The sequence below is a fragment of the Protobothrops mucrosquamatus genome, unplaced genomic scaffold, assembly GCF_001527695.2.
Source record: "Protobothrops mucrosquamatus isolate PMUCROS unplaced genomic scaffold, P.Mucros_1.0 scaffold_145, whole genome shotgun sequence".
NCBI lineage: Eukaryota > Metazoa > Chordata > Lepidosauria > Squamata > Viperidae > Protobothrops > Protobothrops mucrosquamatus.
The window spans coordinates 83,075-102,455 of record NW_015386221.1 but is presented as its reverse complement, the minus strand read 5'-3'; the positions used below and the strand labels follow the sequence as shown (position 1 = coordinate 102,455).

Genomic DNA, 19,381 nt, shown 5'->3' with positions numbered 1-19,381 from the left:
AAAGATTCTGGAACACTGGGGAACTCCAGAGGACTGGAAAAGAGCTGATGTAGTTCCCATCTTCAAAAAAGGGGAAAAAATGGACCCAGGAAACTACAGACCTATCAGCCTGACCTCAATACCTGGGAAGATTCTGGAAAAGATAATCAAGCAACGAATCTGCGAACACCTACAGGCAAATAAAGTCATTACCAAAAACCAACATGGGTTTGTCAAAAACAGATCATGCCAGACAAATCGAATGCTGTGGATATAATTTACTTGGACTTCAGTAAGGCATTTGATAAAGTAGACCATAACCTATTACTTGATAAGATAGAAAAATGTGGGTTAGAAAGCATCACCGCCAGATGGATTCGTAGCTGGCTGATCGGCCATGCTCAGTGTGTGGTCCTCAATGGAACTGTATCTACATGGAGAGAAGTGTGTAGTGGGGTGCCCCAGGGCTCTGTTCTGGGCCCAGTGCTCTTCAACACCTTCATCGATTATTTGGACGAGGGGATAGATGGGGACCTCATCAAATTTGCAGATGACACCAAGCTGTCAGGAATAGTCAACACTCCAGAAGATAGGCTTAAGATACAGGAGGATCTTGACAGACTTGAACATTGGGCACTATCTAACAAAATAAATTCAATGGTGAAAAAAGTAAGGTTCTACATTTAGGCAAGAAAAACTAAACACACAGGTATAGTATAGGTGGTACCTTGCTCAATAGTAGTAACTGTGGGGGATCTCAGAGTCCTAGTGGACAATTACTTAAATATGAGCTAGTAGTGTGCTGCAGCTGCCAAAAAAGCCAACATAGTGCTAGGCTGCATTAACAGAGGATAGAATCAAGATCATGTGAAGTGTTAGTACCACTTTACAATGCCTTGGTAAGGCCACACTTGGAATACTGCATCCAGTTTTGTTCACCACGATGTAAAAAAAGATGTTGAGACTCTAGAAAGAGTACAGAGAAGAGCAATAAAGATGATTAGGGGACTGGAAGCTAAAGCATATAAGGAATGGTTGCTGGAATTGGGTTTGTCTTGTTTAATGAAGAGAAGGACTAGGGGTGACATAATAGCAGTGTTCTGATATCTCAGGGGTTGCCATAAAGAAGAGGGAATCAAACTATTCTCCAACGCACCTGAAGGCAGGACAAGAAGCAGTGGATGGAAACTAATCAAAGAGAGAAGCAACCTAGAACTAAGGAGAAATTTCCTGACAGAACAATTGATCAGTGGAACAACCTGCCTCCAGAAGTTGTGAATGCTCTAACACGGAAGTTTTTAAGAAGAGACTGGACAGCCATTTGTCTGAAATGGTACAGGGTTTCCTGCCTGAGCAGGGGTTTGGACTAGATGACATCCAAGGTCCCTTCCAACTTTATTGTTGTTGTTGTTATTATTATTATTATGGATCATCGCACAGTCAGCCAGATGTTCACACTGGATTTGGCATTTTGTCTACCTATCGAGTCCTTACCCAGGACCTGGGATAGGCAGATGTGGATGTTTGATATTATTATTATTATTATTATTATTATTATTATTATTATTATTATTATTATTATTATTATTATTATTATTATTATTAATGACTTTCACCAATTGTTTTTGTATCCCCTTGCCTTCTAAAATTCTGGACAATCAGAGGATTCAATAGGGAAAGGGTAGTGGCATGTAGTACGGAGAGGCCCAAGAGGAAGGAGAAATTCTTGATTTTCTTACTAACAGGCCCCAATATGTGCGAGCTGGAACAAATATTTCTAACCATTTTCTTGAGCACAAGTTCCCCTCAGGGCTGTGTCCTAAGTCCGCTACCGTTCACCCTGTTGACCCATGACTGTTGTGCTAGGTTTGCCGCCAACCTTATTGTGAAGTTCGCAGATGATACAACAGTAGTGGGCCTTTTTCATGATGACAATGGGAGTTTACCGGAAGGAGGTTGAGGGTTTGGTGAATTGGTGTAAGGAAAACAGGCTATTTTTAAATACTGGGAAAACCAAAGAGATCATTGTCAATTTCAGAAAAGGCAGGCACAGCTACACTTCTCTGTGCATTAATGATTCACCTGTGGAGATGGTTACCAGCATCAAATTCCTGGGCATGCAGTTAACAACTAGGCTGGCTTGGTCACTCAACAGCGAGACACTGGTGAAGCGGGCACAGCAGTGCCTGCATTTTCTGTGTCGCATGAGAAAAGTACATCTTCCTTCCCCTGTCCTTACCACTTTCTACAGAGGGACGGTCGAAAGCATCCTGTCATATAGCATCACAGTCTGATTTAGAAGCATCACTGCTTCAGACAGGAAGGCAGTACAGAGAGTGGTGAGGATGGCTGAAAAAAATATTGGCAGTTCCCTCCCTTCCATCCAGGACATAGCATATAAGTGTTGCTAGAGCAAGGTCTGTAAGATTGTCTGGGACGCTACCCATCCTCTTCATGACCTGTTTTCCTTGTTACCTTCTGGGAGGAGGCTCCATGGTATCGAAAGCAGAACATCCAGATTCAGTCATAGTTTTGTTCCATACAGTATTAACCTTGTGAATTCTAAAGCTTCCTCCTTCTGTTATATATTCAAGATGGACAGAGATTAATATTTATATGTTACTTATATGTAAGGGTGTAGGTCTATACATATATTATATATAATATGTTTAAATGTGTTATGTATGTCTACACTTTGAGAGCAAGCAACTAAATTTCATTTTTAATGTGTGCCATTGTGCCCACAGTAAAAAATGACAATAAAGGTTATCTATCTAATTGAGAAAAATGTCACCATTTTTCTGTAAGTGGAGATAGATGCTAGAACAAATGCCACTGTTATAAGATTCTGTGTCATGAATATTGTAATAAAAAATTACAATTTACATGTGAAAATAGATGTTGAGTCTCTTTTACTTACTTATATGCATGCTTGGATTTGGATTCCATCATCGCTTACAGGACTGTACAGGATTGTTAATTTGTAATATTAGAATTATCTGAGGATTTTTGTATCTTAGTACAGAGGTCCCCAACCTTTTGGGCATCAGAGACCGGTTCTGTGGAGAGAGGTTTTTCCGTGGACCAGAGGGGGCGTGGTTTTGTGTGCTGCCTGCATCCGGTGGATGGGGCTTTGCTTGTTTGTGCAGACCGGTTGCTGGCATACCATGGCCCGGTACTGGTCCATGGACCGGAGGTTGGGGACCCATGCCTTAGTAGGTAAACTTGGAAGGTGAGCAGAGTTGGTCTGGTTAGCATTTCTATAGTGGATCAGAATCCCAAGCTCTCGATTCAACTAGGATTTTGAAAAAACAAAACAAAATCCAGAAGCCTAGGAAAACCATCTATACCAGGGGTAGTCAACCTTGGCTCTTTTATGACTCGTGGACTTCAACTCCCAGAATTCCTGAGCCAGCCATACTGGCTCAGGAATTCTGGGAGTTGAAGTCCACGAGTCATAAAAGAGCCAAGGTTGACTACCTCTGACCAATACTGCCATGTAAAAGGCATGCATACAATCATCAAGAATTGAACTGCAGTAATACACATGCAGTAATGCGAATATCTATAGCTTGGGTGTAGGATAAGGGTAAAAGTTCGTTCTCTGAATTTGTGGGTTGGTTTCTGAACGTTTCGTTACCAGGCTAGGTAACATCTTCAGTGGAATTTAGGAGATATCAGTGTCTGTTCTTCTATTTATAAGGGATTCAGGTGTGAGTGTGTTGAGTGAGAGTCTTGTGATGGGTCATGTGTGAGTCATCAGTGGGAGTCTTATGATGGGTCTTATGATGGAGAGGTTACCTCAGATCAGGGTCATTGGGAGGTGAAGTGCTAGTTGGGGGGGGTTGGATGGGTTGGTTGAGGTCAATGCTGTCTCTGGTGTGCTGTGCAGTTGATTTGGATTCCGCAGGGTTCGTAGGCTGGTTGTCGGTCGATGTGTCCGTTGATGGAATTTCTTGTCAGTAATACACCTTATGTGGGAGGAACTATATATGTGATGTGTTAAGATTAATCTCTTAGAATAGTAGAACATAGGTTGGTTGGTTATAAACTATATATTTTGCTATAATTATACATAGTGATTAAATGCATGTCCAACTGAAAGATGAGAATGAGATTTGTATGCCCATGATTGACTTGAATTGAAATTTTTTAATATATTTCTAAATTTAAAAGCAGTTTATATAAAATATTGCAGAATTATGACAAAAGTCTAGATAATTCCAACATCCAGCATACACTTTTAGAATTAGACCCAAACTACTTTTGAAATTTCCTTGGTTTTTGAAAGCAATTTACTTTCTTTAACAAAGAATTCCCATTGTTGCAAGGAAACAAAATAGTATACCTTTTAGTTGTGTAAACTAAAAGAAACTGCACCAGTATAGAAGGTTGACAAAAGGTCTGAACATGTTAATTAGTACCATTTTGTGCCCTACCTCTCTGTTTCAAGGAAGCATATAGAAGTCAAAATCTGACCTGTTAACATGTTTTGGAGACCAGCTGGATATTTTTGTGATACCCTTTGGATTTAGACTATATGTGGATATAGTTTTGCTGCTTCTGGCTATGACCTACTACATATTTCTGATTATCAGTTGAAGACTTGTGCATTCAAGCTTTAGAAGTGGGCACCCCTGTATCTCTCTTTTTTGTGCCCAAGAAGAGAAGACACGCAACTAAGATAAGCCATGGTTTGTTGAATTCATAGTTTGCTTGCAGCTAAGTTCCCAGGATATTGAATTTGGATTGGACACTACATTTGAATATGACTATTACCTCCTGGAGAAAAGAGTTAACAGTCTTTTAAAATAGTTTGCACTTTTTTTGACACTGAAGTGTATATTAAGGAAGGTAGGGTATGGGTGAATTTTTGAAGAACTAAAAATGTTTTTATGGATTGTATTTTTTTATGTTAAACTTGTAATATATGCACAATATTCTGCACTATTTATTTTTTTTGCAACATGCAGAAGAGCCAGTAATTCTCACTTCCCAAATAGGAGGTGTAGGTATGCATGCTTGTTCATAACCTTTATAATGAGCATTAGAACCATTCTCCTGTTCTTACATTTGCTGGTATCCATAATGTACACAAAGCATGTGAGAGATAGGACATAGCTATACAATTGCAGTGCTCTCAGCAATGGTTCAGAATTTACCCATGTTATCTGGTAAATTTAAATTAAGTGTTCTTGCTGCATTTCCTCTTCTGAATTTTAAAATGTCATTTCGAGTGCACAATAGCACTGACAGCTGGTGACATGATGACGTGGGTGGGTAAATAACCCAGAGTAACACTGTATACAGCCCTCAAAAAGAGTAACTGAAACGCTAGCAAAGCCTGTCCTTCGATACAGAACACTATATCGTGTCATATTTGCTTAGTGCAACTTCAGTTCAGTGCTTTAAATGGTACCCAGGGGGAATAGCTAGAAAGGTAGATCTTTTATTTTAAAAATGAGCATGGAGGAGGGGTGACCTGTCTCTTAGCCGTGTTAGCACTTCTACTGGAAATAAAGAAGCAAGAATTGCAAATAGCTATTTTGTTTGAATAATCGGCTTGCCAATTAGCCATCAAGTGCTTCCATCTGTGAAATTGTTGATCAGATGGGTTGGTTGGGACACTTCCAGATTAGGGCATTGTACATGGCACTTGAAAACTGTCACTTTGAAAGGTTTCAAGTGCTGCACTGCTTGATGCTGTAGAATTGATAAAACCTGTAGCACTTAAAAGACCTGCCACTGATCTAAAAATCTTGTTGAATCTACTACTGGTCTAATATATGTAGATCTTAACCCTGTAATCTAATTTCATTTTGGATTATGTAATAGTGATGTCTTCTAAAAGGACTAAAGATAAGGTCTGTTTCTTTTTATACTTCAAGATCAGTGTAGTAAGCTTGCTTCCAGATACTGCCTTGAGCCTCTCTTTTGAAAGCTTTAGGAAGTTTAATAGTAGTCTGATGGATTAGGAATTACCGTAATACCTTTTGCTTTACCGTTTATCTGCCTACAGATACATTTTGTATTTTTATTTAACTAGTGACATTTCTAAAGCTGTAACCTTTTATAAATAAGATTTAAAAGGTAGAATAAAAACATGCGCTAAAGAATATTGGTCCACATCTTTTCCTAAATAGGGTAGTTTCTTGAAATATATATAAATGCTATTTATAACTGCAATTTATAATGCAACTTTATAATATGGCATAATTAATATTGGTCTTATTATGCTGAGACCTCTCTTTTCCTGTTGTGCGCTTTTAAGTAAATTTTGAAAATGTGAAGCTGTGAATAGAAGTTCAGTCTTGCTCCCCAAAAAAGAAAAAAGAAGGAAATTTGTTTCTAGCTTACACATTTCTTCCTACATATTGGGCTAAGCCAGGGGTAGTCTTTTATGACTCGTGGACTTCAACTCCCAGAATTCCTGAGCATGGCTGGCTCAGGAATTCTGGGAATTGAAGTCCACAAGTCATAAAAGAGCCAAGGTTGCCTACCCGTGGGCTAAGCATATTGAGCTATCCTACACACCACAGATTTTTGAAGACAGGGGAGAAAAATGCTTCTGCTTGACAGATGTGGACTGAATCCCTATCCTCATTAAACGTTTTACTATTATATTTAACTTCTTCAGTAATATAGCCGAGTTTAAATATCTTTAATGTTTTCCGCCTGAAGTAGAAATAGTAGAAATCTGTATAATGATCCAACAATAAAATCATCCAACAATAAAGGATAGACAACCACATGCAGCCTTTTTTTTTCCTTTCCAAAAAATATAGTTTTTTAATCTGGCTTTGCTCAGAGGAGAGTTGCCATCATATCAACCTGTTTGCATTTCCACTTCTTAAACATTGACTCTTTCCCCCTTTGGTTGCTGCTCTCTTGGTCATGCATTTTCTCTCAAATAATTCATACGGAGTATTATTTAGATTATTTTAAATCATAACATTCAAAACATAGATATAATCAATATTCCACATTCTTTGTTCATAAGCTCTTTAAAGCACTGCAAATGTCTGTAGCTGTTCTGTTTTTAATGTTCTGATAACCTCGTGTATGGAAAATAGTTTCTACTGTACCTAAGAAGGAAATCTTATAATACCTTACTATAAAAAAAGATATTTTGTTCCAGTATTGTCTTCACTTCTTCCATCCTGATTTCTTTTACAAGTATTTATTGACTGCTATAATGTTATTTAATCAACTACACAGTTTCTCACTACATTTCATAAAGTAGATTCTTGTATGGTTTGTTACTTAATAGAGTGCAGATATCATCTAGTATAATCTCTTGGCCCAATTCCATGTTCAAGAAGTCCAATATATTCTGGATTGGTCTGGACATAGGTATTCTGGATCATTGCCAGGATCAGAAATGTAAATTAGAAAATCGATCTTTGTTATTTTATACTCTAGTATGGAAGGAAAATAACTGTCTGTATTATCTTTGCTGTTTAGCAGTCTAGAATGAAATTGGCAGGCAGGGTGAAGGGAAGGTGATATGTGCAAAATTGCATACAGGTTGATGCAATGATTTTTAAGCCATGCTAATTTTAAATATATGTAAATACTTAGCTGTCTGACTGAGACAAATTGATGAAATTTGCAACCATAGTAGTCCTTACAATGAAAAGCTGCTAACAAGCTTGTAATGGGCAAAATTAAAAATATTTCGTGCAAAGAGAACAGGTGTTTGTAACAAATTATGATATCTGTTATGGTTGATTGTTGCTGGTTAAGATGGAAGTATAAAGGGTTAACTCATTTTTATATTACCCTTCATAAAGCTTATAAGCCACATCACTGTACAGGTAGTCCTCGACTTACAACTGCAATTGAGCCCACAATTTTGGTCATAATTTGTGATGGGCATTAAGTGGCCCATCACATGACTGTGCCCAATTTTATTACCTTTTTTGTATGGTCATTAAGCAAACACAGAGGTCATTAAGCAAGCCCGCTGTTTGTTATGGAGCATTTCCCCCCCCCCCCAAAAAAAACCTGAAAGTAAACACTGGTTTCCGTCAAAATCATTGTAAATTGCAGTGATTGCAAGACTCAGCAAAGGGCTGTAACTGAGTGCTGGTTGCCCAATACCCAGAATGTGGCCAGGTGACGGGGGGGGGGGGAAGGGTTGTTGGAAATTTGAATCTGAATCTGAGGCCTGTTGTAATGTTAAGGGGTTGCTAAGTGACTGGTCATAAGTCGAGAACTACCTCTATACCGATTAAAAATAGAATCTTTGTTCAACATGCGAATTTGGAAGTGGAAGTGGAGTTAATCAAAAAACGAGGTCATTAAGCAAACAAAACGGTCATTAAGCAAGTCCACAGTTCACTATGGAGCTTTTTTTTTTTTTTTGCCAGAAAGCTAAAGTAAACACTGGTTTCCAGCAAAAACATTGTAAATTGCAGTCATGTAATTGCAGGACACAGCAAATAGCTGTAAATGAGGGCCAGTTGCTGAGCAACCAAAATGTGGTCAGGTAACTGGGGGGTGGGAGTGGGGAGTCTTGTCAGAACTTTGAGTCCTAAGTACCTTTTTCAGAGGTGTGTCGTAACTTTAAGCAGTTGCTAAGTGACTGATCATAAGTCGAGGACTACCTGTATACCAATTAAAAATAGAGTCACTGCTCAACATGAGAATCTAAAAGTGGAAATGGAGTGAATTATAAAACAAAAATATTTCTCCTTTATCTAAAATCTTTCCACACTTCAAAAAATTGCAACAATGGCCTATTTGAAAGGACCACTCTGATTTCAGGGCAGATCTGTCAGTCACTCAGTGTTTTCTTTCCTTAACCTTCTGTGATGTTTAACCTAAGCGCATGAGGTCTAAAGGTATGTAATAGATGAGTTGCACATAATGGCCATGCACGCCATATCATCAGTATACACAGGCTTCAAGTCCCAGATCTTTACTTGTTGATCTGAAGAAGTCTGAATGGGAGTTCTATGCATGTTCCTTTAACAGGAATAGAGTCTATTATGCACCTGGGGACCTGGTAGGTCCTGTCTCCAGTTGTGCAGAAATTCTGCTTTTTTTCAAATTTACACTGCTAGACTTCTGATTCAATTGTTACTGCTTACAGTAAGGCAAGAACCCAGGGAGTGAGTCCAGATATGCATGGAACTAAAGGCAAAGAACAAGTGTACACAATCCAGTTCTCCTACAGATCAAGTGTCATGGAAAAGGTTATATAACTGGCTGAAATGAGGAAGTGATAAGCCGCCTGGGAAAGCCAAGGGAAATCATCAAAACAATTAAAAAATGAAAGTTAGAATATTTCGGACATGAGATGCGACACCCAGAAAAATACGGCATACTCCATTTAATCCTCCAGGGAAAGATTGAAGGCAAACAAGGTCCAGGCAGAAGAAGAACATGATGGCTTCAAAATCTAAGGGACTGGTTTGGACAAAACTCAGCAGCACTTTTTCGTGTGGCTGCTGATAAAAACAGGATCGCCAACATGATCACCAACATCCAATAACGGATATGGCACAACAACAAGAAGAAGAACATTGCTTGATGAGCCTTACAGTGGAACAGAGGTTTAAGCCTCTTATTTGCCTACAAGTACTACTTCACACAAAAGCTGTCAAAATGATAGTGTTTAGATCAGATATGTCAAACTCGCGACGTTACGTGACGTCGCAAGACATATCGGAACTTTTTCCCCATTGCCGGCAATGGGGTGGGTGCGGTTTCCTCGTGACGGGTCTGGCCCATGGGCCGGCAGTTTGACACCCCTGGTTTAGATGGTGTGTTCTACTCCATATATTCATGTTACTAAAATTCTTCTTAGATGGCCTAAGTATTAATAAAAATATAAAGTTTTGTTATTTACTTCATTCTGTTTCTGTGCTGTTCCATTCCTAAGACATATTGTCAATTGTGCCTAACATCTTAAGAAAGACAGTTGCAATTTCTTTCACAATTAGGCACAATTGCAGTAACATGTTACCATTTCCTTTGTTAGGAAAATCATTTGTCCCAGACTCTTCTGTTGTAAGTCTGCAGACTGTTGTGCATTTCAGAATACTTGTGCACTTGATTACTTGTACATCTCCATGTAGTCATGTGTGCAATAACCATTAGATCATTCACAGATTACTTCTGGTATATAGTGCATAATAAACCGTATACATAATACAATTATTTTTAAGAGGAAAATGCCTCTTTTTGTGCCATCTGAAGTAACACACACTCTCAATTGTCTGTAGGTGTAACAGCTGAAAATCTGTACTCCAAGAGTTAAGTCAGCATGAAAGAATTCATTTCCACTTTAATGACCTAGCCTTGCTGGGTTAGGACGATGGGGAACATGCTTCTGACTTGCACTCCTATTGCCAATTAACACCTCCTATAACAGGTTGTCTCAGCTAGTCATTGAGGCAGAGGCAGTAGAAGTAGTTTACATGCATCTTGTTTTTCACACTAGTTGTTTAATACTCACAAAATTAAGTATTAAAAGGTTCCTATTTTTATTTTATTGGGTAAGAATAAACATGACAGTGTTGGATAGTTGTACATTTGCTTATGTCTGTTTTGTTGTGTTTATATTTTAAAGGGGTTTTAACTAAAAAGAACGGATGGAAATAATATTGGATCTAGCCATCTAATAATTTAGTTACAGAGGTCTCCTTTATAATGACATTTTTAAGAAGTGGACCACTTTTTCCACATTTAAAAACATTTTTTTTAAAAAAAATGTAGCATGGTTAAATGGGGAAGACTATTCAGTAGGAGTTTTAAGTGATTTTCTAGGTCTGAGGTTCTTTTTGTAGTTGTGGCTTTATTTATTTTCCATCATTTTCATTTAAAGAAATGTATGGTGATGTAAAGGGCAGTGCTCTAAAATGACACTTTGATTCATGATAAATCAGCAGGTATTCTAATAACATAATAAAACTGGCTAAATAATTGATACCAGTTCACACTAAGAGAAAGGTGGAGTAATATACCTAAAAGTGTTAACAAATTTGCTAAAAGGCCTGAGTAGATAACACTTTAAGGCGTTAGTTTTATGCTGTTAGAATGGCAAATGCCTTTTTTAACACTTAGTCAACAAGGGCTGCCCAAGGAAAAGTCACAGCTTTTATAGTTGGATTATATTTGAATGCTCATGAAGAAAAGCTCATTTTAACCTCACTGGATTGATTGTCTGATCTTGCTTCTATTAGATTTTTTTTTTTAGAAACATTGCATATGTATTTTAAAATGCAAAAATGTTTTTAATTGTGAAAAACTACCTTAAATTCTGCATTAGCTAATAAGGAATGGCTAAAAGAAATGATTGATGCAGCTTATAACTGATGCGATTGCCCTGCAGGCAGGTCAGTTCACTGTCTAACACTTGGTAGACAGTTTAGTCAGAAAGAAGCATCTGTTTCTTTTCTTAAAAAGTATAATCAGGAATGATTTTCCTCACTTGTTTTGTATGCACTGGATACAAAAGAACTTTTAAAAGCCATAAAGTGCTATTTTATTTTTGTGGCTTTAGTTGTAAGTAAACGATCAAATTTAAAGGCTTGCTTCGGTTTTAGTCTTTGGTGATGATGTTAGCACATTGATTCTCTGGGGATTCTGATGCATCTGGTATATCAGCGAAAAGTATATTTACTTTTCATCACCTTTGTAGATCACTGGTTGGAATGGAAAATGACAGGCAGATGTGGTTTGATGTATAATCTGACAATTTAATATACAAGCACTGTGCATCTTCATTAATGTTGCCCAGTGGTAAATGGGAAGGGAAGGTAGGGGAGAAAACACGAGAACCTTCTACAGCTTGTGGTGTACAGATGTGCCGTCTTGTATATCTGTGAGCTTATACATAGGTACAGAAGAGTGTAAAATAATTCATCATTCTGTGGAATTAAGGGTGTCCAATGTATCTTGCTATCTACAAACCGTAGCGTTCTTTATTGTAATTTGGTAGATCAGTATCTGTGTGTTTCTTCTAGTCCCTTAAAATAATTTGCTGTAAATTACTGTAGTAATTATTACAAAAGTAAAAATTATTTACTTTTAACTGTAAACAGTTTACATGACTGAAGATTTTAAATACAGTTTTGTTTAAATAGATATCCAAAATTTTGCTTCAGAACAGTACCATAATGAATCAGATTTCTGTTGTTGCTCTGAAAGTATTCACTCTGAAATAGTAATATTCAGAAAAAAGTGTACCTATGATAGGGGTAGCAATTATGCAGTCTTATACAATACAGCATATTTTCAAATGAATATGCAAATAGGCTGTATGGCTGAATTGGCACATGTAAGACTACTTAAAGAAAGCAAGCCTAGGGTAAAAGAATGGATTCTCAGTTGTATCTGAGATACATACACCAGTGGAATGGCAACATCCAGTGGAATTGATTCATTTGCCATTATTACATCCTGAAGATCTATTCTAATGATTGAGGAACCCTCAAGATTAAGCACTATAAATAGAATGAGAAGTCCTGTTGACCAAATAGTGTTGACTTATGTCAAATGAAACTATCTAGTTTTTCCTTGTTAATCATAATATTTGGCATAGGATTTTAAATCCACTAGTTGAATACAGTATATGGTGTACAGCATGTTAGGGAAATTTGGAAGATAGAAGAGGGAATACCATATAGTTGTATACTAACAACTTGTGGTTAAATTAAGAGTCTCTGTTGACATCAGTGAGGGCAAAGCACTAATATTTAAAAACCCATAGGGAAAATGGTCTTTTTTTGCTTAGGCAAATACACAAAATAACATAATAGTTCAGAAACTGGTATTAGCATGGGGTTATCTGTAACCTGCTAGCAGAATGAAATATTAAAAGTTGCATTCTATTCTTAGTATTATTGAAAATAGGAATAAAAGGACCAATTCTGTGACAAATCCAGATTATTTAATTGTAATACTGGTTTTTTCAGACATTAATTGAAAATGATGATTGTGTATAAAAGGAGGAAATAGAATTCAGTGTTCAGAGTTCTGAGCAGTAATGTGGAAAGATCAAAATCGCTGAAACTTTGTTAGCAAATTTTCTGCTAATTTTACATTTTATAAAATTTTATATTTTCTAATATAGTGCTTTCTTATAAAACATGCTTAATAGTTTTAAATATTACCTGTGCTCCCTATTAATGGTGCTTTACCATTAAATTTTCAGTTCACAAATGATGGCAATTATTTTCATAATGACTATCATGAAACTTCTGTTTCATTGTACAGCTGTTGCCATGAACTGCTCTCTCATTGTAGTTTTTAGAGTAAGGTCATTTGCATAATTAAAAGCAGGACTTCTGAATTGTGGGCTGAATTCTTTGGATCTCCTGTAAATATCTTCATCTTTGAAAATTCACATATTGATGTTTTAGGCTAAGTAGATCTTCATTATATTTAAATAATTTAAATAATTTTTAAATATCATGAAGCAAACTAATATAGTGTTAAGTAGAAATGCTTATTGCATGCTTGATATTGGTGATGGTGGGTTTCTGTGAAGTTATCCTTGGTCACAAACCACAATTAAAAGATTATTTTGTACTACCATGTCATTATTCATAGGAATTGCATAATATTAATTTTGCAATGTTGTAGATGGCATTCTGGGCTTGAACAATACATAATTTTGGCCTTGGTCGTCATTCACACCTGGGACAATTGTGCTAATTTTTTATTAGCTACTCATAAAGCAAAGAGCAGAGTATTTTGTTCACAGCTTTTCTGCCTAGGGATTGGAGATCCATTTTTTTCTCTCACTGCACCAATGGATCTGCAAAATGCTCTTGTAGCCTTTTTCCAAGTTCTCTTTAACTAAAAACTGATGAAGCAAAGGGAAATTGTGTTTGTGTTGGTGCCAGTTAATCATGCTAGCCTAGCAGCATTTATATTCACACCACTGTAAGAAACATGTAGTTAATTGGAGATTGTGTGTATGGGAGAGGGAGAGGGAGAGGAAGAAAGAGCAGTATGTATAATTTTTTATTATTATTCTGGCTAGCTAAATGCTGCACAACCAAATAGATTTGAGTGGAACTGAGAGATGTATAAATAATAATCGGGAGCAGGATCTATGAATGGGAGCAGGATCTATGTAATCCTCATAGGTGCAGGGCCAGTACGAAGAATAATAGGGTTCACATATTGTGCTAAGACATAATGTGACATGTAAGGTTTTGGCTTAATATATGGAACAAACCATTATGCTTATTCATCAAACCATGGGACTGGGGTATTGCAGTGTGTGAAGTCAACTCGTGACTTGCTGAAAAATACTTATGGGTTTATGACAGATGCAAAGTTTCAATTAGGTCTTCTAATTCATGGGTGTCAAACTCGCCATATCACGTAACGTGTTGCAACGTATGATGACTTTTTTCGCATTGCCGGAGCTGGGGGGGCATGGTCTCCGCATGATGCAACCAGCCCACGGGCCGGCAGTTTGATACCACTGTTCTAATTCATACTTCAGCAACTTACTAAGCTTGTTTTCATATATGCAAGGGAGGATATTGAGTGTTTCACATAGATGGAAATAACCACAATAGCCTTGAATTATTCATATGAGTCTTTTTAAATGGTCAGGGAAGAAAAAGTTGAAACTCTTCTGTATTAGAGTAGGGGTTTGGGATTGCTGCTACCATTTTTGTTTCAAAATTCTGCATTTAATAGAACCAAATGTATTCATGCAGTGTTTGATTTGATGAAGCACATTTTATATATAAATTAGAATTGTGTACATTATAGAGTGTTGTTTCTTTATCTAGGGACCTCCTACAGATGCACCTGCAGTTGACACAGCTGAGCAAGTTTACATTTCTTCACTTGCACTTCTAAAGGTAAATTATTGTGTGTGTTTTTAAGTATTGTGCAAATCACTGAATGTATTATAAGCGGGATGCTTCTGCTGTGTCTTATATCAAAAGTTACATTTTCTGAGGTATTTAAAAATCAGGTAAGAGAAATGGGAAATCAGAAGCCCTTCAGATATTGTAGAACTACAACTTCAGCAGTGCTACCAATGGCAAAGGATGCTGAGAGTGATGTGGTCAAGCAACCTTTCTGATACAATCATTTATCATATTCTTACTTCCATTCAGTTTTTCCTCCTGTGCCCAATAAAAATTGCTCAACACTTAGCATTTAATGAATATGTTCAGTTCTCATTGAACTCTTTATGGGTTCTTTGTCCTCCATTTTTCTCTCCACTATATATTTTAAGTGGTTGATGATATACTGGTAAGTAGCTTTAATTTTACTACTATGGGCAGCTATCTGTTCCATGACTATAGATAGTTTACACATAACCTCTAAATGTGATGTATTCAAATGAGGTCATGGTTTTTAAAAAAACCTCTTTAGAAATCATATTAAAAAAATCAGATTGAATGTAATTATTTACATTTAGATTACTATATCAGTCTTTATATATTGAAAGATTTAATTGCAACAAAGCATTAAGGTATTAATATAGTAATACATCAAAACCTTGGGAGAATGACAATGTTTTTGCTTGATGCTCGAAGGAAAATGCAATCTGAAATGAAAATGAAGTGTTCATCAAGAACTGAGGATGCATTCCAGTGTTGGGGCTCCTAGAGCAAGAAGAGCAGGAGAATGAGATTTAAAGGAGAACATCAAAAGAATCACAAATAAATTGAGAATCCATTTTAATTGTATAAACCTGGCATGATATGACCAATATACCTATTTTTGTGATTATATATGATACAAAGTAAAATTTTAGTGCTATCTTTATAAACCCCACTATATGGCATATATTACATGACCCTAAATGAGAAGTTAGCAGGACATGAATTATGCTAGTTAATCTGTTGTTCTCAAACCTGGGCAATAACTGGCACACTGATCAAAGAGGAGAAAAGCTATTTTATAGTTAAAAATGACACTTATGCTATAAAAGCAGAGGGATTTTTTTCCCCCACCAGTATCTCACTGTTCTGTGTCGTGCTCTTCGGAGGTCTCCAGGTTTTTTTTTCCAGTTGAGATATTTTGAGCATAGATTTTGTAGATTGTTTTATACAAACAGAACTAATAGGCATTGGAAGGAATCATATATTTTATAAAATACTCTTTTATCTTTTTAAAGGCATCGTCTTCTAAGATACAATCAATTCTTGTGCCATCCCATTGTCTTATGCTATCAGAAACTTTATTTCTCCAATAATAGCTTACTATGAATCATTGTGTAAGACAAGTGATAGTATAGTATTTTCAGAGAAAGCTGCTTTTGGCCTTATAGCTCTAAAGATATGAATATATAATAGAAAAGGAATTTAAAAACCACCAGAGAATCAAGCATCTGTTCCTTAAATATTATTCAGTAAAATTCTGATCTTTCCAGATGTTGAAGCATGGTCGAGCTGGTGTTCCCATGGAAGTTATGGGACTCATGCTTGGAGAATTTGTTGATGACTACACTGTCAGAGTGATTGATGTGTTTGCTATGCCACAGTCAGGAACGGTGAGTTCTTTCAGTTAGCACATGTGCTATAACACTGTTATAATTGTACCTCAAAAATGTTCCTCCCCAACATGCTTAATTTTTTTGAAGGAAATATTCATACATGGCAGTACATATATCCAAGCTTATAATAATGTGATGCTCTATGTTCTATATAACTTTTCCAGTCATAAATAGCTATGTTGTTTTGTAACTAGCTGTTGTCAATTACATGAAGCATTAAGGTGTATGGTAAACAATTGGTTCAATCTGTCAGGCGCAAACAACCAGACCCATACTTGAAGATTTCAATTATTTTTTTCATTGCTCAAGCCTATACACAGGATCTTCTCAGACTGACGGTTTGCACCTGGTTGAGACTAGATAAGGTTGAATGGCATTCAGGGGAAGTTGTGCTTAACGTAGGGATTCTAGACTAAGTCTGCTTTTGACTCCTCCCCAAGTTTATTCTTTTCTTCTAAATTTTTTTAAATATTACATTTATAAACTTGGGATATTAATTAAAAAGCTGGATTTTGATGTGAAAGCTACTGGCTAAGTTTGTCGTAAACAGTAATGATTTACTTTTTGAATTGCTCTCAAAGCATGATTACAGTAGACTGGATACATGGTAAGGGATGAAGTTAGCAATCTTGGACAAAGCAGTCACAGCTCACTTCATAGAATCTTCTAGGCTTAAACTGCTGTGCACTCCTGAAAGAGAGCAGTGAATGCAAATGAATTAAATATGTTTGTTAAAAGAAATATTTTTGTGATTTCTGATATTTCTCTTTGTTAGTAGATTATATTATTACTGTCCTGAATCGATCATGAAAGTTTATTACTTGTACCTAAAATTGCCTTTGTTAATCTGCTTCCAAATGCAGGGAGTAAGTGTGGAGGCAGTTGATCCTGTGTTTCAAGCCAAAATGTTGGATATGTTAAAACAAACTGGAAGGTTAGGATTTTCTTTATTGACTATAAAAGTACGTTATAATAACAGTCAAGTCCTCTTGATTTTCTGTCCTATCATTTACTAGTGTTTAAACATAACCTTGTTCCTTCTGAGTGATTTACATGATAGATTGCTTACATTTAATAATTAATTTAATATATTGTCAAAAGCCGGCTAAGTATTTTCAGATTCCCATCACTGTTTTTCTTCAGTGGAACAATTACAATATTCAATAAGAGGTTACATTTCTGTATTAACACTATATATGGGGCAATTAACCACCCTTTTTCCAACTTTTCAACCACTGTTCTGTATAACCAACAAAGAGTATTTGGGAGGAAAAACATTCAAATATTAAAAAAAAAATCAGGACTTCATTTGGAATGTCTCAACAGTTGCCATCTTTGTGCTGAAATTTGTATACCGATATAAAAGCTTATAAGAGTTAATGTTAACAAAAGACTTGACCACCAAACAGAACAGTGCAAATTGCTTTTTGAGCAAATCTCTACTTCTGGTTTAATTGATATTTAATCTTTTGATATTGTTTGATCCTATCATCCATGCTTGAAACAGATATTCTGGGGTGAAAAGCCAACTTGGCTCTAGTGTGTTCAGAGGTGATATTTTCCAAAATGTGGATGGGAGGTGTGGCACTAGGATGAAAAACTGAGAGCCTGATCTATACTTTTTACTACACCTCCCTTAATGCTAGCACTTCTTTACCACATTTTCATGTTTTTATTGTAATGTGGTAAGCATAAATATAAATGTTTCTACTGGCACTTTCTTTTACCTTTGTATTTTCTTACACTTCTATAAATTACATTGTTGCCTTTCATAAGTCCTGCTGCAAATAATTGAATTTCCCAATGCCTCCTTTATTCCAGACCTGAGATGGTTGTTGGCTGGTATCACAGTCATCCTGGTTTTGGCTGTTGGTTGTCGGGTGTGGATATCAATACTCAACAGAGTTTTGAGGCCCTTTCAGAAAGAGCTGTGGCAGTAGTAGTGGATCCCATTCAGAGTGTAAAAGGAAAGGTATGTGCTAGTTTATATTAAAGGGGGAAAATGCCTCTTTTAATGCTTTTTTAATCACATCTTGAGGTTTATAGAAAATGTTCACTTCCTTTAATTATTTTCTGTACTTTTGTTCTTGAAGAACTCTTTGGTCTTTATGGGTAAGTTAAAAAGAAGCTAAAAAAACTTCGCAACATAATAGGCATTTCTATTAAGTCCAATACAATTTTTTTTTCTTAGGGTCAAGACTATAAATACAATTTAGGTTGGTAAAATCTTCAGTCTTTTCAAAATGAAATAGCAGGTCAAGTTAGATAAAATCTTTCTCTAGAGATACATAATGTTTTTTTTTCTTGAAATGGAATAGGATACTTTTTGTATGTTCTCCAAAATAAAAATTTCCCTAACAACTTTGCAACCATTCACATTTGCAGATGAATGATTATGCAGAATCCTTATGAAAAGAGATTAACTTGCAAAGCATATTGGGTTATAGTTTGTCCTTTGTTGAAATCTCTTTTGTTCTTGTTTGATTCTTTTTTTATTTCTTTCTAGCCCCATATGCCATTTTCCTATTTCCTGCCTCATGACAGCAGGGAGCAGCTCTATTATCACCTTCACAGAGCTGTCTGCAAATGTGAGAGGCAATTCGATTTTGCTCAGCCACAGGGAGAGTGGATTAGAAAAACTACAGAACATACAGAAATTGGCTAGGTGGTTACTGGTTTAAAATACTGCTGAGGTGTTTTGTTTCAGCATGCTTTCCTATTGTATTACAGAATAGTCATTCAATTAATATGTATGACATTTGTGCAATGTTATAAATATTTTAAGTATTTAAGTTTTTGTGTTAATGGATCTGTGATCGTAAGCTGGTTAACCAACTATAAATGTTGCCACTTTCTTGATAGGATGAAATGATCACTTGTATGAGTATAATAATAGCAACATATGGCCAAGTTAAT

General features: G+C 36.3%; 1 protein-coding gene across 3 annotated transcripts in view; it reads left to right on the top strand.

Annotated features, from left to right (window-relative positions):
* The window catches only part of PSMD14 (proteasome 26S subunit, non-ATPase 14), a 53,639-nt gene that overhangs the window by 13,514 nt on the left and 20,744 nt on the right, over positions 1 to 19,381 (top strand). For all 3 annotated transcript variants that reach the window (XM_015819039.1, XM_015819023.1, XM_015819031.1), the window contains exons 5-8: positions 14,745 to 14,816; positions 16,343 to 16,462; positions 17,329 to 17,399; positions 18,287 to 18,437. In XM_015819039.1, coding sequence (XP_015674525.1) covers positions 14,745 to 14,816; positions 16,343 to 16,462; positions 17,329 to 17,399; positions 18,287 to 18,437 — 414 coding nt within the window. The remainder of the gene's footprint in view (positions 1 to 14,744; positions 14,817 to 16,342; positions 16,463 to 17,328; positions 17,400 to 18,286; positions 18,438 to 19,381) is intronic.